The sequence below is a fragment of the Peromyscus californicus genome, unplaced genomic scaffold, assembly GCF_007827085.1.
Source record: "Peromyscus californicus insignis strain IS unplaced genomic scaffold, ASM782708v3 Scaffold_23__1_contigs__length_62951481, whole genome shotgun sequence".
Taxonomy (NCBI): domain Eukaryota; kingdom Metazoa; phylum Chordata; class Mammalia; order Rodentia; family Cricetidae; genus Peromyscus; species Peromyscus californicus.
This window is the reverse complement of record NW_026294534.1, coordinates 14,349,761-14,370,600: the sequence shown is the minus strand read 5'-3', so window position 1 is coordinate 14,370,600 and position 20,840 is coordinate 14,349,761. Positions and strand designations below refer to the sequence as shown.

Here is a 20,840-nt window from a genome sequence, read left to right as displayed (position 1 = left end):
CCAGGTCAGTGCATCAGAAGACCAGCTGAGGCTCTGGGGACCAGGACTAAGTTTGCACCTGGAGGTAGCTCCGGGTCTCCTATGGGGAGAGGCTTGTCAGGGTGTGTGTGTGTGTGTGTGTGTGTGTGTGTGTGTGTGTGTGTGTGTGTGTGTGTGTGTGTGTGTGTGTCTTAGTGACAGGAGTCAAGTCTGAGGTGTTGGGGTGGAGATGGGAGTGTGAAGTTTGGGTCTTGTTGCTTTATATTTTCAGGAGATTTCGTTCAGCATAAGCTTTCCCAACTACAAGGTAGACAAATGGCTCTTCCTTTACTTCTGTTTATTTGTGACTTCTTTGTGACGAAGCATGCTATACAAGTGCTCTGTCCCCGTTCATACTTCCTGTTTCTTCCTCTTTTTTATAAACGATGTTCCTTATTTTGCTGATCTCAATTTCTCAGATAAAATTCTTTAAAAATGTGGCTTCAAAGGGAAGCTGCTTTTCTTAAGCAAATAAATTTAAGTTTTGTTATGCTAAAGGTCATTTTTACTCAAGGGGCGGCGGGGGGGGGGGGGCAGTACAGGGTTTTTTAAGAGTGGTGGTTTTAATGGCGTTTCCTAATGGGACTGGTTGATGATCTACATGGGATTTTTTTCTTGAATAGGCAGGTATCGGGAAAAGTCATTCTGAAGTCATCTACTAGTTAGAGACAAAGAGAAGTCTTCATTAAAACCCCTTCCCCCTTTTAGGAGTTTTTCTGTTGTTCGTTTTTGTTGTTTTATTGTTGTTGTTTGTTTAGTTTTTATATGGGATCTTACTCTTGTAGCCCAGACTGGCCAAAATCTCACGGTGTAGCCCTTGAACTTACAGCAATCCTTCTGCTCCAGTGTCCCAAGTACTACGGTTACAGGGTCGCCACCACCCACCATGCCTAGCATGATGTTCACTCACTGAAAATCCCCAAACCAAATTTTGTGGCTGTGTGACACACACACACACACACACACAGAGAGAGAGAGAGAGAGAGAGAGAGAGAGAGAGAGAGAGAGAGAGAGAGAGAAATTGGCAAATGCTAAGGACCTATTGTACTTGGATATTTAATAACAGCAACAGTTTTACTTAAAGATTCTATATTTTCCCATCTCTTTAGCCAGGACCAGGACGCTCTGAGATATTTATTTTTAAAATATTATTATTTTTTTAAGACCAGAGATGAGGCTTAGTAGGTATAAATTAATGGGACCCTGGGTTGAATCCCCAGGATGACCTTCCCCCATCCCTGAATTTTTAATTGCTTTTCATTTTTGATGAATTTGTAGACAATTCCAAGAGAGTCTTTCTGAGTTTCTTCGTGGGGAGGGATGTGTGAAATTGCCTCATTTGGGTAGGTCTTAGACAGTCCAGATGTAAACTCATGCTCAGTGTATTTCAGGTACTTTGCTTTCCAGAGAGAGTCACTGTTCAGTTTTCATTTTGTAGCTCTTAAACTACAGTAAACAGGCAGGCAAACTGTTCAATCTTTTAGAACTCTAAAGAAAAACAAAGTGTTTATTCTGATGTCTCCTGTGTTGCTGGTGTACGCGACTCATAGCTGACATTTATGTTGTTAGCTAAGTGTTTAGGATAGAAGAACAGTAAACATTTTCTTGGGAGAAATGCTTCAGACTCCCAGACTTTGTAAACTCAGCCTCTGAGGTCTGGGCTGTGCCGCATTGTAATGGTCAGTGCTAATCTCTTGGGCTGAGGGATTCCCCTGAACCTGGCTAGGGTAGCGGCCCCCTCTGAAGAGAAGCTGATGAAGAAACCTTAGTTAGTAGGCACTCACATTTCATTATAGGCTGTTGGACCTGGACAGGCAAGTTGGAGGCTCAGCATCAGATTTCTCATTTCAAAGCTGGGTGAGGGATCCTGCCTCATACGACTGTGAAAGCACTCTGTGGAGTTCTGTAAATGGAAATCAAGGCTTTTATATAGAACTTGTCGTTCTTGAGCTGTGTGTTTAGTGCCGACTGAGTAAGACTGAGCTAGCACCAGCGTTGACTGAGCACAGTTACAACTCCATTTTGTGTGTGTGTGTGTGTGTGTGTGTGTGTGTGTGTGTGTGTGTGAGAGAGAGAGAGAGAGAGAGAGAGAGAGAGAGAGAGAGAGAGAGAGAGAAGAGAGTATGTGCATGTGTGTATGTGTGAGAACATGTGTGTGTGTAAGTGAGTGTGTTTGAGAGAAAGCGTGTGTGTGTGTGTGTGTGTGTGTGTGAGAGAGAGAAGAGAGTGAGTGTGTGCATGTGTTTATGTGCGAGAGCATGTGTGTGTGTGTTTGAAAGTGTGTGTGTGTGAGAGAGAGAAAGAGTGTGTGAGAGTGTGTGGGTGTGTGTGTGAGAGAGAGAGAGAAGAGAGTATGTGCATGTGTGTATGTGTGAGAGCATGTGTGTGTGTGTAAGTAAGTGTGTTTGAAAGTGTGTGTGTGTGAGAGAGAGAGAAAGAGAGTGTGTGAGAGCGTGTGTGTGTGTGTGTGTGTGTGTGTGTGTGTGTGTGTGTGTCAATGTCTGGTACCTTCCTCAGTCACTCCCCACCTTATGTTTTGAAACAAGGTCTCACTGAACCTGGAGCTCACCAATCAGGCTAGACTAGCTGGCTGCATGCCCCGGGGATCCCTTCTACCTCCATCTCACTGGTGCTGGGATTGTAGCTGTGTGTGGTGCCATGCTTTTTGAAAATGCGTGTGCTGGGGTCAAATTCAGATTCTCATGCTCAGGTGTTCTAGACGGGCCCAGTAACACAGCCTCACAGAGTTAAACAAATGCAACATAAAAGAATGCAACACATCTTTGCATCATTACAGCAAATGTTCCAAAGCATAAACAAATGTAACACATCTTAAAATAATGTTCTACAACAGGTTATAAGAGTGTTAGGTTATGGATTTACCATTTCAATTGATTAGTCAGTTAATTAAATATTTGCTGTGTTGATGATGGAACCCAGATCCTCAAGCATATTAGGCAAGCGTGGATAGTAGGCATGCACTGTCCCTCTGAGCTAAACTCCTGGTATAGTGTACCACTGGGTTGAACTCACATTCCTTACATTTTTGGAAAATAGGATTCAGAATTTTGTCTTTGAGAGGTAGTCCGGACTAGCCCGTGTTCTTCCTGCTTCTCTGCTGAAAGTGCTGGGGTTTCTGGGGTAATATCACACACACACACACACACACACACACACACACACACACACACACACACACACGGTGCTTTTCTGTAACTCTTCTCTCTTAGCCACTGTGGATGTCTTTTTATATACATTTGCCCATTTGAAAATCATGACACAGCTTTCTGTAGGTGGGTTGTATGTAGCAAATTGTCTACCTCACTTTTAGTTGGTTTCCAAATGTTTAACATTTAAATGTGAAATTGATCGTTCTCATCTAATCTTATATCTATAGAATGAAATTCTCAGAGTCTCAGAGGAAATGTTCTGGGATCTAGGAAAGAGGCAATGAGCATATAACATTTTGATAACTATTACCTGTTTGATAACTGCTTTCCAAAAAGGTATACGCTTACCTTTCTGTAAGCAGTGGTTGTGAATTGTTTCTGTATGCTGTTGCTTGTGGCATCATTAAGCTTTAAAATGGCAGCCTGTTGGTGGAAAGTGGTTTCTTATCTTACTATCTTTGTACTTGAGATCTCACTACTTTTAAAATGGCTTTGTAAACCACTTGCATTTTCTTTTTCTGAAGACTGTTGGAGTAGTGAGTGCCCTTCCTGCATTTATTCAGTAATGTTGCTATAGACATTACACTAGACTCCCAGTGAAGTTTTTAAAGATCTGTATCTGTTTTACAAGAAGCTGGTCCTACCTATGATTCCCTGTAGAAAGAACTGCATTCCTTTGCAGTGGTTCTCAATCTGTGGGTCACGACCCCATCAGAAAGCGCAGATATTTACATTATGATTCATAACAGAAGCAAAATTACAGTTATGAAATAGCAACAAAAACATGGTTGGTGGTGGGGGGTCACTACAACCTGAGGAACTGTATTAAAGGGTCACAGCATTGGGAAGGTTAAGGACCACTGCATTATAGGATAGTTTTTTTTTGTAATAATAAAATACATTATTTCATCAAATATGAGAATCATTTGACAGTCTAGCAACAAAATAACTCTGAGTCTATTGATTTCTGTCATATAGTGTAAATATATCAGTTAACGTCAGTGTTGACATTCCTTCCAATGAGTTGGTTATGTGTTTTTCATATTCCATTTAGCCCTTTTACATAATGATATTGCTTGGTTTTTATTTTTAATCATGTGTATCTATGTAGGTATGCACAATGCTTGCAAGTTCAGGCATAGGCCAGGAGAGGGCATCAGATGTTCTGGAGCTGGCATTATAGGCACTTGTGAAATACAGGCCCTTGACATGGGTACTGGGAATCGAACTCCAGCCCTTTGAAAGAGCAGTACACACTCTTAACCACCAAATCATCTCTCCAGCCCCACCTTGTGGTTTTTCAATTAGATTACTTTATTCTAACTTCTTCTTTTAAATGTAAGACTTTTACAGTTACTTGATAGTGATTAACTTATCAGTTAAGCTTTCAATGTTTGGTAGGGAAAACCACTCTTCTTTAAAGTGAAGTGTTATTGGAGAAAATACACATTCCAAAGCAGAAAAGTCATGTGTCTGATGGAGTAGTTGTTACAACAGAAATAGTTAGAAGCAGTGGAATTCTGTGAAATGGTTGATATAAGTTGTGCAGGAGGAAGCTGTGAGGCAGGATAGGAAGGGAAGATGACGTGATGTGGGAAGAATGCGGAGCCCTTCACCAGCGTCTGGTTAAAAGCCTCTTACCTGCATGCTGAGAATCAAGGATTCCAGCACGATTGACATTTGTGTAAGGCCTTTCTTTCTCCCTCCTCAGCCAAAAACCTTCTGTTTTCTAGGAATCTCATCAGAAACCCCTTGTAGTCAAAGAACATGTCCTCACCCCTTTGTACAGTCCTATTTTTTAGAAAATCAGACTGTAATGCTATCTAGGGCACCTCTAAAATCACCCTGTCATTTCATTTATTCAAAGAAAAGGATGGGGCTGGGGAGTCAGCTGATAAAATGCCTGCCACGCCAGCACGAGGACCTGAGTTAGACCCCAGCATCCATATAAAAAGCTGGGCACATCCCAGTGCGGGCAAGTCAGACAGGAGGATCCCTGGGGCCCTCTGGCCAGCCAGTTTGTCCAAATCAGTAAACTCCCTCCTCTCCTCAGATTCTGGCCTAGGCGTGAGAGGTTTTGTTTTGATTTGTTTTAATTTTTAAAAAGAGAAAAAAGAAAGGGAAAGGCTGTTAGCTACGCTTTGAGATGTGACTTGAGAAAGGTGGTGCGTATGGCAAATGCCAAGACACTTGACTCCTCTGAGGAGCCCACGCCCTGTGCTTCATTCTTTCCACGAGCACCTTGGTGTTTTTACACTAGACTCGGCTTTAGGTCAGCTTGTATGGGACTTCTGTTTTGCACTATGGCCAAGGATCTGGTTTTGCCTGTGTCTAAGTACCTAAGAGATTAAGGGGATTTATCAGGCTGCTGCAGGTGCCCTGTCTGCCTCTAATCCCACTGAGACAGTGTGAAGTGCCATTTGGAGAGGGTACCACTGTATTAGAATTTTTATTTTGTGAATTAGTTTTGTTAATAATGTTTTATATATATATAATATTATTTTCAATGTTATAATATATATTATAATAAATATAACATTGTGGTATTATGTATCTATATAGGTAGATACATATATCTATGTAGAGAGAAGTTTGTTAATTTTATTTATCAATTTTACTCACTCTTGCTAGGGAGATGTCTTAGTGGCTATTTACTGTGCAAGCCTAAGGACCTAAGCTTAGATTCTCGGCACCCGTGTAGAACTGGGTAAGATGTGTACTATAACCCCAGCACTGGGGTGAGGACAGGCAAATCCTGGGGGCTCTCTGGACGGCTGAAAGGCAAGCTCCAGGTTCAGTGAGAGACTGTCTCAAAAGTAAGGAGAACGATAGAGGAAGATCCTTGAGGCTCAGTGACCTCTTCATGCACATGCAGAGGGAAGCATGCTGTATATATACATGTACACATGTACACACAAAACAACACACACACACACACACACACACACACAAAGTAACACTTGTCTTTTAAATTAAAAATTTAAACGTTTCAAAATATATATTTAAGAACATTATTCTCTAATACTTGAAGATAACCTCAGAAGGTATGTCCTAACGAATAGGTGTATATATATTCCTGTATATTTACAGTATTCAACATAGAGACATCAGTTCTTCCACAGTGGGAATATTAGAGATTGACATCTATCCATCTGTATGCCTGGGATGATTTAGATGAGATCCATTTTTCCTTCCTCTCTTCTCCTCTGTTCCTCTCCTGGATGCTGAGTATTCACTCTGCTGCTGAGCCACACCCTGAGCCCTGTGTGAGCTGCTGTGAGTCTGGCAACCATTTCTGTCCTCTGTCCTTTTGAGTGTGATAACCAGAGAATTCTGAGGAGAGACTGAGCAAAGCATCACATCTATAACCTGCTCAGAGTGACCGTGTTTCTGGGCTATAGAGACACCCTGTTACAAACAACATAAAAACAAACAAACCATAAAAGATTCAGTCAAGAGCTAGCAAATGTTTTCCTTCAAATTGGTGTAGGATCTGCAGCAAAAGCTCCCAAATGTTCTCAAAGAGATATTCTCCTTCGCTGGAATGAGATAAGTAAAGGCTTCCACAGGCCTTTCCATGGACACAGTTTCAACCCCAGCCTCTGTCTAGTTCCAGGATTGTTTGACAGACCTTTCAAGCTAAACCTGTGTTGATTTTAAGTATAAAACTCAGTAGGAGGGTTCCTTTTTCTTCTCTCTACAAACATTGCATTAAAGAATGGAATTAAGAGCATGTACACATCATATGTCTATACTAAAAGCTCTCCAAACACTGCATAACTGTCACCAGATTGTTCTTGCTGAGGTGTGGTTTGGGTAGGATGCTCACACACACAGGAGGCCCCAGGTTCGTTCATTCAGTACTGCGGCGGAAGAATGTGGCGATGATTCTTGATGGCCAAGTGTTTCATAAGTGTTGTTTGAAAAGCTTTGTCTCATGAATGCCTGTTGTAGAAGACCTGCCTGTCTCGAAGCGGGTGGGTACTGAGTATTGTCTGTCACTGACAAACAGCTTCTAACACTTCCGCAAATCCTTCTGCCGGGAACATGTCGAGTCAGCTGCTCAGAGCTTGAGAGCCCATGTGTTGGCCTTGGCATTGGTGTATTGTAGGCAGAGCTGGGACCGGCGTGGAGGGTTATGGTGATATTTTATTTGTGCTCAAATGTGATTTTATTTGTATGTTAGTAAATAAAGTTGCCTGGGGGTCAGAGCTAATAGCAAGCCATTTAGCATAAGTCTGGCAGTGGTAGCACACAACCTTAATCCCGATCACATGGCAGGCAAAGTCTGTGTGTTCAAGGACATAGCCAGCATGGTGACACACGCCTTTAATCTCAAGACCAACCATAGAGACCTTGAGGTCTGTATAGACAGGCAGTGATGAGGAGGTCATATGGTTGGGTTTAGAACCAATGAGAAGGCAGAACAGAAAGGCAATGAAAATACAGACACACAGAAAGTAGTCTCTCTCTGAGGGGAAGGACGGCAGTGGCAGTGAAGGGTAAGAAGGCGGTTTTAGTCTCAGCTCTTAGCTACTGCTCTGACCTCTTGGGCTTTTAACTCTGCTTTTGGCTCTGTGTTTCTTATTTAATAAGACCGTTACATTTACAGAGGGTGGGTGTAGAGAAAATCTACAGAGCTTCCTTTCTCCAACACACTAGATGGCTGAAGGGTTATATTGCCAAGAGGTAGTTTCTACTTTCTGTGATACAATATGGAAGTAAATGTTCTTAAATCGAGTCTTAATTTTTCTTCTGAACTTTTTTCTTTTTTTAAATTGAATCAGTGTTGAATCATTGCCAAGCACAATCAAGTCTCCATTCTGGGCCTATGTTGTGCTCATATTGTTCTAACTTTTAAATTAATTAGTGTTTAGAATGGTAATTTTGTGCACTGCATATAAATTGTGTAGTAAAAATGACTTCCTTGCATCCCTGCCATGTGACCTCAGCTGCCCCCATCTCCTTCATACCATATTGGTTTCTGAGGCATTTCCTTAAGGATAATCCACTTGAGTAACAGTCTCTTGTCTCACAGATACTGCTTTACTTTTATTCAAGACCTGTGTTAGTTCCCTTCCATCCCAACTTTGTTTGACTGGGACTGACACTGGCCAGTGGGAATATTGATAGTGCATACATATTGAGACTTGCTCTCTGGGAATGCTTACTATTCTGACACCCCCTTCCAGAACTCAGGGTCCCCTACCCATGAGATCCAGTACCTAGTCGTGAGGAAAAGCTGCATTGCGAACCAAACAGCGATGCCCACAGTCTCAGCTGACCTGCCAGCGGGCAGCTGGGCTCAGGTTAGCAGGCATGTGACGAATGAACGGTCATCTTCCCCAGCCCCATTCAGGCCATTGCACATGGTGGTATGTGGGGCAGGGATGAGCTCCGGCTGCCGACTCTCATCCACGGTGAAAAACCGAGCTGTCATTCCCAGCCGTTACGTTTGAGTTGTATAGCAATAGAGAACCTCAACGTGAAACACTCCATATTCTGTACCTCCTCTTTTTCACTGCATAGCATGGTAGGTATCAGTCTGTATCAGTATGTGCAGTGCTGCCCAATTCATTTCAAGAGCTGTGTGGCACTTTTCTGCATGGCTATATAATACCTTACTTCACCAGACTCATCGATAGAAATGTGCTGTTTCTACTTTTGTGGAATTTAATGTCTCTGTTGCTCTAGGTACTTCATTTTACACTGAGTTGCGGAGTCTAACCTATGTGATTTTGTTATTTTAGTCAGTATCGCTGGATTGTCCTCCAGAGAGGTTCCACTGATGTCAGGGAGCAGCCTATTCTTTTCTTTAAAAAAATGTTTTTGACCTTTATTTATATTTTATGTGTATGGGTATTTTGCCTGCTTATATGTCTTGTGTATCATGTGCCTGCAGATGTGAGCAGAGGGTGTTAGATCTTTAGGACTTGGAGTTGGGATGGTTGTGAGTGGCCGTGTGAATGCTGAGAACCGAACCTGGGTCCCATGAAAGAGCAGCCAGTGCTTTTAACTGCTGAGCCATCCCCCCAGTCCCCCATGCTTTTCTTTTGAGATGAGGCCATGCTGTGTTGCCCAGGCTGGACTGGAACTCGCGACCCTCCCACTTGAGCTTCCCAGTTACTGAGGTGACAGGTTTGAACCACTATGACTGTGAGGGTCCCCTTTCATGTTAGCGTGTCTTTTGGTGTTGTACTCTTAGGGCTATCTTGGCATGCTGGTCACTGTTGTGCCTCATAGGTGTCACAGCTGGGTAGTCTGTCGGTTGCTGTCCTCCAGTAGCAGTGTCGTAGCACTTTCTGCTACCTTGAAAGCTAGTTCTCAGGGAGGAGAGGTTCAGGGCAGATCCAGCTCTGACCCTCCAGGTCCTGTGTCTGAAGTGCATGATGTCTTTAGCCATAGACTTACCTTCACCTCTAGGGGGAAAACAAGGGCAAAAGCAACAGCCTGTGTTTTGGGGGGACTCTCTTGGACTCTGTTCACCAACAACCTGAAAGGAAGTTTCTCACACCTGGTACTGGTGTTTTTGTTGAAAAATCTATGGTTCTTGCAGGGAGCGTTATCAGTCAGTATAACCTCATTTAAACTACATATGTATACACATATGTACATTATGTGTAATTTTAGATATATGATAAATAATGTGATTCCTATGTCTTTTTCCAACACCCTTTGTGTCATTTATCCTTCCTTCCTCCCTCTCCTGTATTGGCCTTCCACGCTTTGCCCCAATTAAAGCCTCCTTATTTTTCCCATTTCTCCCTCCTTATCCTTTGTTTTCTGCTACTTCCCTCTCTAGGCCTCTCCCCCACCATTGTCCCTTTTTACTATCCTGGTTTCTGTAGTTACCACATCTGAAGATTGGGAGCTAGGAGCCTCTGATGAGACAGAACATATGATGTTTGTCTTTCTGGGTCTTAATCACCTCACTCATGATCTTTTCTAGTTCCATCCATATATGTGCAAAGTTCATGATTTCTCCTTTCTTTTCAGTATTCCATTGTATATATGTACCGCATTTTAGTTATTCATTAAACAGTTGAAGAGCATTTAAGTAGTTTCTGTTTCCTAGTTATTGTGAATAGAGAGAGCAGCAGTGGACATGACCAAGCAAGTATCTGTGGAGTAAGACTTCCCATCTCTTGGACATACGCCAGGGAGTGGTACAGCTGGGTCATATGGTAGATTTGTTTTTAGCTTTTGAGGGTTTCCACAGTGGTTTTGAAAGCAGCCGTACCAGTTTTCAATTCCACCAACACTGAATGACGGTTCCCTTTCTCCACATCCTCTCCAGTATTTGCTGTAGGTTCATTAGTTGATCTTTGCCATTCTGACTAGGGTAAGAGGAAATCTGAAATTTTGTACTAGTATCATATTATTTTTATTATTATGGCTCTATAATATATTTTGAAGTCTGGAATTGTAATCCCTCTGGCTTTGCTCTTTTTGTTCAGGATGGTTTTGACCTCTGGGGGTCTTTTGTGGTTCCATATGAATTTTAGGATAGTTTTTTCTGTTTTGAATGAGATGGGGATTTTGTTTGAGGTTGCATCATTTTCATAATGTTGATTGTAATTCATTGGCACGGAATGTCTTCCCATTTTCTAGTATTTTCCTCAATCGCTCATCTTCTAAGATTTAAAGTTTTTACTGTAGATGTCTTTCTCCTCCTTTGTGAAGTTTATTTGAAGATACTTCATCATCATTGATGCTATTATAAATGGGAGTGTTGCCATGATCTCTTTCTCGGTGTGTCGGTTGTTGGTGAATAGAAGGGCTACTGAGTTTTGTAAGCTGATTTTGTATCCTGCCATTTCATTGAAACTTTTATCTTTTCTAGAAGTTTTTTGGTGGGATTTTTTGGGTTTCTTGTGTATGCCATATCATCTGCATATAATGATAGTTTGACTTATTCTTTTTCTCTTGGTATTTTAATTTTCCTTTCATGCCTTATTGCTCCAGATAGTGCTTTGAGCACAATATTGAAAAGGAGTTGAGACAGTGGACAGCCCTGTCTTATTCCTGATTTCCAGGCAGGGAGCCCTTGGAGTTTTGCTACTGTGGAGGTAGTGAGTATGACTTTGAATTGCCCATTCCATTTTCATTGTAGGGTATTCGGGATGTGTGGAGTACTGAGATACACCCATTGTCCAGCCTCAAGATGTAGGTTTAGGCCAAGTAGGGGGTGTGGGAGTGTTTGGTCCATGTTGGTCCAAAGGCTTTCTCAAGTGTTGAATGGAAGGAGCTGGCAATCCCAGTGTTACAAGGGACCTGTCTTCTAAAAATTGAAAGGCACTTGGGCTTATGAACTTACGTAGGAGGGAGCAGACCTTTAGAGGACCAATGTGATAAATTTGGTCCACTCTAAATATAAGTGTATGGATAGTTTGTTAGAGACTCTTTTAGTATACAGTTCATGTGTTCTACTTTACCAGAGGATTGGGAATGGTATGGGATGTGTAGGTTCCATTTGATGTTAAAGAATGTGGTTAGACATTTGGAGATAAATTTGGGGCCACTGTCTATTACAGAGAACAGGAGAGGCCCAAACTGAGTATTATTATGTCTGTGGTGGTGACTCTTGGAACTGTAGTGGCTTTTTTGTTGGTGGGTTGGTGGTGGGAAAGGCTTCACCTTATCCTGTAAATGTGTCTAGTAGAACAAGAAGATAATGTGTACTTTCTAGACAGAGGCACTTGAGTTAAATCTACCTGTCAGCCAGAAGCTGGGAGAGCCCAGCCTACCTGATGGGTTGGGAAAGGCAGAGTTGGGGTTAGTGGTTTGACTGGTTTTTGCAAACAGAGGAGACCTATTGTAACAGTTGTTTGTCCTGTGGGGATAGGTAATCCCATGTTCCCAGGAACTGAGTGAGTGCTGGAGGTCCTGGGTGGAGGGGATTATGTAGAGCTGAAAAGGTGTTCTGTTTGAGAGCCTTGGGTAAGATTAGCAGTTGATTTTGATAGCACCATGACCCATCCCAGTAGTCATCTTGTGAAGTGATTTTGTTTTGCTCTGCTGGAGTAGTCAGGGAAGAGTGTTAGTTTTTGGAAGGGTGAATGAATGTGTGGGGGATTGTTTAGCATATTTGTCAGCCAAGCAATTAGTGGTGGAGACACCCAGAATTTGACTGTCGCTTGAAGTGAATGATATTGTCTAGTATTGACTTCTAGGCTGCTTGTAAGAATTTGTGTATAAAAGTGCCATTTTGAATTAGAGTGTTACATTGGGTGAGGAAGCCTCATTCCCACAAGATGTCTGTATCAGAGTATATCATATTGCTTATATATTTAGAGTCTGTGTATAGGCTGACTATGGTATATTTAGCCAGTAGGAGAGCTGTAGTGAGGGCTATGAATTCAGCCTGTTAGGAAGTTGGGGATGGGGTATGAGTGATATGCTATAACACATGGCTTTGTGTGTTTGGAGCTATGAGTTTGTTTATTTATTTATTTGTTTGTTTGTTTATTTATTTATTTAGTTTTTCAAGACAGGGGTTCTCTTTGTAGCCCTGGCTGTCCTGGAACTAATTCACAGAGATCTGCCTGCCTCTGTCTCCCAAGTGCTGGGATTAAAGGTGTGAGCCACCACTGCCTGGCTTGGATCTATGGGTTGTATAATAGCATAATCAGTCAGCTCTTTTGTGCCCCTTAGAGGAGCGTCCATCTAAGAACTAGATGCATCTAATGCATCTACTCAGGTGTTGTTTATTGTCTTGGTGTTCTTTTGCTGTGAAGAGACACCATGGCTGGGCCAACTCTTCAAAAAGTCCCCATAATCTATCACAATCTCAATACTGTTTAAAAGCCCTAAGTTCAAAGTCTCTTCTGAGACTCATGTCAGTCTCTTAACTCTAACCCCCTGTAAAATCAAAATTAAAAAGCAGGTCATATACTTCTAACATACAATCAGATAGATAGATTATGCATTACTATTCCAAAAGGGAGAAAAGGGAGCATAGTGAAGAAAAATACTGGATCAAAGCAAGTCTGAAAACCAGTTGGGCCAACTCCAAACTCTGTATCTCCATGTCTGATGGAGATGCTCTTCACTTTTCCAACTCAGCTATGTTGACTGCAACATACTTCTTTCTCTTGGGCTGGTTCCACACCCAGTCTGCAGCTTTCTTTCTTTGGCAGGTATCCCATAACTCTGCCATCTTCAGTATCTTGGAGTTTCTAAGGCAATTCAGACTTCACTTTCACAGCTTCTCACAGTGAGTTTGGTGTGAGAAGGCCACATTTGAAGAAATGAATACAGAAAAGAAAAGATACAGATTCCACCCCCCACCCCTTTCGTAGCAGGAAGAGGAAGATCATGAATTAAAGGTGTGTGGTGAGGGGTATGCATCTTTGTTGTGGAATAAGGGTGATTCCTGTGTGGGTCACTTGGTGTCCCCAGGCAGAGAGGAGTCAAGGAGCATGGTGGCCTAACAGACAGTCAGAAGTAGAAGGGTTGTAGGGAATGTTGTGGAGCCGAATGTACCCAATTCAGGCCAGGGGTTTTGGTTATCAAGTGAATATTGAGGCCAGATCCGAATAGAAAATTGAATGAAGCAGGAGACATTAAGATACAATCTGAGGCCCATTTGTTTGAAAATTTTTAGAAGGTAAGCAGAAGGGCTGTATTTGATTATAGAAGGGCTATTGCCCACATGGTAGGTCTAAATGGGGCAGGGCTACTCTGGATTGTTGCCCAGAGTTGGACATTTCACTGGAATGAAGTTCTTGAGAGTTTTTAAGAATGATGACACACTCCTGGGGTCTGAAATGAAATGAGTCTGAGTCCCAGATGCCACTGTAACTTGATTGGGCCCTTATACACTGAGCAGGAGAGTGGATGGTGTTGAGTATAGGTCCAGCACAAGTAAAGATGATGTAAGTAATGAGTTGTCTAATCTCCACAAGTTGTGTATTTACTAGAAATTTGTTGGCTGTCAATTTTTAAATTTTATTACATTGTGGGCAGACAGGATAGGAGGAGGGATTTCAGTCTTTGAATTTGTAAAATTTGCTTTTTTGTCTCAGGATGTGGTCTGTTTTAGGGAAGCTGTCTTGTGCTGCCGAGTAGAATGTGTAGTCTTTGGTGTTTGGGTGGAATATTCTGTGAATATCTGTAAGTCTATTTAATGTATGGTGTGAATTAATTCTGATGTTTCTCTTTATTTTTTGTCCAGATGGCCTGACTGTTGGAGAAAGTGGGCTATTGGAATCATCTACTGTTAATGGATTGGATTTTAATTTGTATCTTTAAATCCAGTAGTACAGTTTCTATGAAATTGAGTACCTCAGAGTCTGTTGTGTCTATGTTTTGAATTGTAATATCTTCTTGGCTAATTGTTCCCTTGATTAGAATGAAGTTTTCTCATTTTCATCTCTTCTGATTAGTTTTATTTATTTGATGTCTGTTTTGTCAGCTACTAGGATAGCGACACTTGCTTGCTTCCTGGTCTTACTGATTGGAATACTTTTTCTACCCTTTCATTTTAAGGTTTGTACCTGTCTTTAAAGCTGAGTTTCTTGTAGACAGCAAAAAGGTGGATTTTTTTCCCCTTAATCCCTTTTGTCAGCCTGTGTCTTTGGTTTGGAGAGTTGAGACTATTACTGTTTACAGTTATTACTGGAGTCTGTGTTTACTGAAGTCAGGCTGTCTGTGTTCTCAGTTGTACTGTGTGTTTCAGTAATTACAGCTTCCTTTGTTTTCTTTCTCCATGCTCTTGGCTGTGCTCATTCCCCTCTCCTGTCTTAAGTGGTGCTTTCCTTATTTTGTGTAGGCTCGGTCTGCTGGATGTGAATTCTTTTAGTCTGTTTGTAGCACGGCAAGCTTTCCTTTTCCTTCAACTATGGCAGATAGTTTTGCTGGGTATAATAGTCTAGGCTGGCAGTTGTGGGCTTTTAGAACTTGTAATGCATTGCTCTGGGCAGTTCTTGGCTTTCAAAGTTTGCATTGAGAAATCAGCTCTTACTCTGGCTTTTCCTTAATGTATGACATGTGTTTTTTCTTTTGCATTTTCCTTGTTCTGCATACTTGGTGCTGCTGTGGGGATTTTCTTTTTGGGGCCTGTCTATTTAGTGTTTATTTGTACTTCTTGTATCTGTATGAGTGGGTGTGTCTTTCCTTAGTTTGGGAAAGTTTTCTTCAAAGATCTTTGTGAAGATCTGGGCTATGCCATTGGCCCGAGATTCTTCTCCTTCACTTGTGACTGTTTTGAAGGTTTAGTCTTTTCATAGTGTCTTGCATGTCCCTTCCCCCTGCTTTAATTTTTTTCCCTTCATATTCTTTGCTTGTGTGTTCAGTCTTGATCCTCTACTTTATCTTCAAACCCTGATATTTTATATTCTGCTTGATCCATTCTACTTGTAAGGCTGTCCCTTGAGTTTTCTGGTTGAGATATTGAGATTTTTCAGTTCTATCTTTGCAGTGATTTGAAATGAGAATGACCTCCTACCCCCATAGACTCATATTTGAATGCTTGGTCTGGGTTTGGTGGAACTGTTTGCGAAGGTTAGTGGGTATGGCTTGTTGGAAGAAGTGTGTCACTGGGGGTGAGTTTTGAATTCTTTGAAGTTTATGCTTATTTTAAATTCTGTGTCTTGCAGTTCATCACCAGTTCTTCTAGGTAATCCTTATTGGAGAACATTTCTCTAGGACTGGTGGATTTGGGGGCAGCTGGAATACTGGATTGATTTTTCATATTTGTGTTTTTGTCGTGAGACCTGGGTATGTAGACTTTTGTTAGTTCTGGTTCTGATATGGACAGAGTATGCTGGGACACAGCACAGGATGTTTGGGCTGGGTTCATCTTAAAGTTTAAATATGGTGTGGGTGGGATTAAGTCAGGTGGGCACAGGGGGTGGATTGGTGCACAGGATGTGTATTCTAGTCCAGGTCTGGAGGTTGAGGGTGGCTGGGCTGGGATCAGACTAGGAGGCAGCACTGGATTTGGACCTGGGTTAGATCTGGGGATTGAGGAAGGCATGTGGAAGGGAGCAGCTGGTAAACTCACCAGGGTGAATCCCAGTGCAAGACATATGGGGCCAGACTGGGCCTGGAAGTTGGATATAGCTCGGGAAGGGGATGAGATCAGGTGGGAGGAGGAGGGGTCTGGGCAGCTGCGCAGGTATGTGCCCTGACCGACGCCTGGAGGTTGGTGGCAGCACAAACTAGGGCTGACCAGACGAGGCTGGGGCACTGGCTGTGGGACCAAGGCTGGGTGTAGGGGTTGGGGGTGGAGCCTGTAGGGAAGATCTAGTGGGCTCACCCTGCTGCTGTTCCCTAGTGCAAGCCGTGTAGCCCTGGGCCGCCTGCCGTGAAAATCTTGTCTCTCTCTCGTTTCCAGCTGTGTTTCCGGTTACCACAACTTCGTCAGGTGGCTTATCAGCTGTGTGGGCTTAACGTTTGGTCTTTAGGCAGCTTACTGTTGATCTTCAAACAGGGTTTCAGGAGTAGTTCCAGCTCCGCTCAGGTTAAACAGGATTTCTAAGCCCAGGAGCAGACCGTCTGCAGAGTTATAGAATTCACAGTCAATCTTCAGGAGCCTAGGGGAGGGGCTCATGACTCTTCCTCAGGCAGTGGGTGCTTATGGAACTGGCAGTGCAAATGTGGTATCCCTATGGAAAATACTTGGTTTTAAGGATAAAATCGCTTTTTCCTTTTCTGTTAGGTCTCATCTAAACGTGCCTTGCCTGCACGTCCCTGGGAGCACGCAATGAAACAGAGGTTCGCCTTTGACAATGTTGGCTACGAAGGGGGTCTGGACAGCAGCCGCCCCTCATCCCCAGCCACCACCGGCGTGGTTAGCATCCTGGGCATGACTTGTCATTCTTGTGTCAGGTCCATCGAAGACAGAATCTCTAGTCTGAAAGGCGTTGTGCACATTAAGGTTTCTCTGGAGCAAGGCAGCGCCACTGTGAAATACGTGCCCTCAGTCACGAACCTACAGCAGATTTGCCTTCAGATCGAGGACATGGGCTTCGAGGCCAGTGCTGCAGAAGGAAAGGCTGCCTCCTGGCCTTCCAGGTCCTCCCCAGTCCAGGATGCAGTGGTTAAGCTCCGGGTAGAGGGCATGACCTGTCAGTCCTGTGTCGGCTCCATCGAAGGCAAGATCCGGAAACTGCAAGGGGTTGTGAGGATCAAAGTCTCCCTCAGCAACCAAGAGGCAGTCATCACATACCAGCCTTACCTCATTCAACCTGAAGACCTCAGGGACCACATCTGTGACATGGGATTTGAAGCTGCCATCAAGAACAGAACAGCTCCCCTAAGGCTGGGACCGATTGATATAGACAAGTTGGAAAGCGTTAACCTAAAGAGACCAGTAGTTTCTCTTAACCAGAATTCCAATAACTCTGAGACCCTGGGGCACCAAGGGAGCCACATGGCCACCCTTCAACTGAGAATAGATGGGATGCGCTGTAAATCATGTGTTTTGAATATTGAAGGAAATATAGGCCAACTCCCAGGAGTTCAAAATATTCGAGTGTCCTTGGAGAACAAAACTGCCCAAATTCAGTATGACCCTTCCTGTGTCACCCCCTTGTTCCTAAAAACGGCCATTGAGGCACTACCGCCTGGGCGCTTTAAAGTGTCTCTTCCCGATGGAGCAGAGGGGGATGATGGGGTAGAGGGGGATGAGCCCCAGAGTGGGTCTTCCAGTTTTCCCTCCCCTGGCTCCTCCCAGAGACACCAGGAGCAGGGCCCATGCAGTACTGCGGTGCTCACCATCACTGGCATTACTGACACATCGTCTGTTCAGCCCATCGAAGGCATGCTGTCCCAGCAGAAAGGTGTGCGGCAAGTATCCATCTCTGTGGCCGAAGGGACTGCAAGAGTTCTTTATGATCCCTCAATAGTTAGCTCAGATGAACTCCGAGTGGCTGTAGAAGACATGGGATTTGAGGCGTCAGTGAATTCTGGTATGTCATCGATACATGTTTGAAGCATGTCTGGGGTCCTCTCTTGATGTCTCAGCAGTTTTTGGGTGGTTGGACAGGTGGGCCCTGTCACTGCCTCACACGTCGGTAGTTATAGCCAGGTTTGTTAACCTTTGCTCATTTGTCATTGTTAGTAGCAGGACAGTGGAAATGCAATTTCCAGTTGCTGCCTCTCACACAGCAGATGCTCAAATGATAGACTCTTGATTTGGGCTCCTTTTCTAGAGAATTCTGAGTGTGCATTCTAGAAACCATCATTGTAGGACCATTAGACTCTTCTCTTACTGAAGGAACAGTTGTTACTTTCTCTGAAGATTTCTCTACTACACAAAGCAAAGTAAAAGCAATAAAACATTATTTAGTCTTATGGCACATGCCTATAACCAGTGCTTAAGAGGCTGAGAGACCACCAAAACAAACAAACAAAAAACTGATGCAGTAGGACATGTCTTCAAGGACAGTCTAGGCCAAGGAGCAAGACCCTGTCTGAAAAACAAAATGCCATGCACTGTGGCACATTACATTCCTGGCACATTGCATTTCAGACTTTATGGGGATGGTGGAGGCAGGAGGATCAGGGACAAGGGCTTCCTCAACTAGATGGCAAGTTCAAGCCTTGTCTCGGCTACATTAGTCCCCATCTCAAAAAACCAAACAAAGCCTCAAAACCCGGAACCTCAAAACTTGCAGCAACTAAGGGGTTGTCTGTTTGAAGTAGAAATTAAGGGGAGGATTTTACAATGACTATTTCTGCTTTCTTTGATGGCTCTTAGACAGAGTCTTGATGGAAGGGTGGGTGTGATGAGGCTCACAAGGAAGGAGTCCCGTTTTGAGATGGCCCATTATCAGGTGGAGCTTCCTGAGTTTCAGCCTCCCGTGCTCCTCCTTCCCACCCAGCACTGCAGCATCAGTTGAATGCCTCTGCATACCATGTGGTCAGGGCCTGTGCTAGCTGTGGGGCTGCTGTAGGAGAAAGTCCATCTGAGAGCTTCCTTGTGATAGCAGGCTGTGGAGGAGTTGAACTACTGCTTGATCTGTGTGTCCAGGCTGTGTTTTTTTCCAGGATCGTGGATGGTGGGAAGTGGGAGATAGCGAAGGAAGGCTCTGAGAGTGTCGGAAGTGCCTTGGGCAGTGGAGTCGGTGCTTTGGGAGGAACTTTAGAGGAATGCAGAGTGACCTGAGCAGGACCGGAGGCTGGTTCTTGACCCAGAACATCAGGAAGTCAGAGGTCAGAGCCACCAGGCTTGGGTCAGAATGAGGGCCGTGTATGATGGGAAACAGCCCTGGAGGAGAAGCCGAGCCTGGTATGAACTCTTCCCTGATGCTGAAGGACAGTGTGGAGCTGGGGATCTAGAGGAAGTGAGGGAGTGCTGGAGGACAAGTGAGTGAGATGAACTACGTAGGGTTGAGAACGCAAGTAGCATTTTCCAGAGGGCAGCTGGAGGAGAGGGCAGCCTCTTATATTAGCTTGAGAGGCTGTGGAAGCCAAGTTGAGCAGCTTCTGTCACAGTGAGCTAGGGAGAGGCTGGCAGTCCTCTACACACAAGGAAAATAGGAGCCCAGCCTTCATTGGGAGGTTGAGGAGACTTTCAGTAGATGGGGTATGCAGAGTGGGGACAGAGGTAGCATGTACCAGAGGCCTAAGATGAGGAAGGACAGGGTACTTGTGGTTCTTTTCTTCCTATCCCTCCCTCCCTTCTCCATCCCTGCCTCCGTCCCCCTCCCCTTTTGTTGCCCAGGCTAGTGTCACACACTTCGGGCTTAAGCAATCCTAACCTCAGTCTACTGAGTGGGGACTATAGCCAGCAGGCGTATTTGCTGAGGGGACAGTTGTGTGAGTGGTGACGTTGTGAAACGCCTTAGTTCCCTGCCTGGTCTCTACGTTGGGCTAGAACATAGTGGCCACTGAGCCTTTTGCCCGGAACCTGCTGCTGCTCTTTGTGGGTCTGTGCTGGTCCTTGGAGCTACTTACAGAGCACCCGGGCAAAGTCCCAGTAGCAGCCAGGGCCTCTGGACTTGTTTCCTATACTGCATGTCCTCTGACCACTGCTCTCCTGGGATACTTTCCTGGCTCCCCTCTGTACCCAGCCCCAGCCCCCACCCCGGCAGGTGCAGCGTGTGAAGTGCAGAGGCCACACGCTTTGTTCTCTGTACCAAGGGCTGTTTTGTTTTCTCACCATGTCCTGTTCTCCACACCCTGGAAAGAATGTGGGGTGTGTGTGTGTGTGTGTGTGTGTGTGTGTGTGTGTGTGTGTGTATGTTTAAACAAAGTCAATAAAGATAATAACAGAACAGTAAATCTTGTACTCCAAAGAACTATTGAATAGGCTCAGGATAAACTGTTTTGGGTAAGGCTTACTCTTTCAATGGTACAGTCAGGTTATTGACAGCTAAAGGGAAATGACCATGGAACTACATATTAAAAGTAATTGAACTTGATTGAGCAAACACAGGAAGGAAAGAACTAATTTATATTAGGTAGAACTGTGAGGATTATAGTCCCTAAGCCCAAGAGATGCTTAGAGTATGGGATCTAGTGAATAAAAATACAAACACTTGGCTGAATTTCAGATAAGTACTCAGTGATGTCTTTTGTATAAATATATTCACATTGAAGATATATTTGCAATAAAGAAGTTTGGCAATGCTCTAGCTGAAAATGAACTTTAACTGGACATCCTTTGTGGGCAGGTTTCAGTCAGGTTAAATTGTCAGTGAG

The 20,840-nt window shown here is 43.7% G+C and overlaps 1 protein-coding gene across 2 annotated transcripts in view; it reads left to right on the top strand.

Moving 5' to 3' along the window:
* Atp7b (ATPase copper transporting beta) overlaps nt 1–20,840 on the top strand; it is a 73,425-nt gene that overhangs the window by 21,899 nt on the left and 30,686 nt on the right. For both annotated transcript variants that reach the window (XM_052751782.1, XM_052751780.1), the window contains exon 2: nt 16,852–18,103. In XM_052751782.1, the coding sequence (XP_052607742.1) occupies nt 16,852–18,103 (1,252 nt within the window). The remainder of the gene's footprint in view (nt 1–16,851; nt 18,104–20,840) is intronic.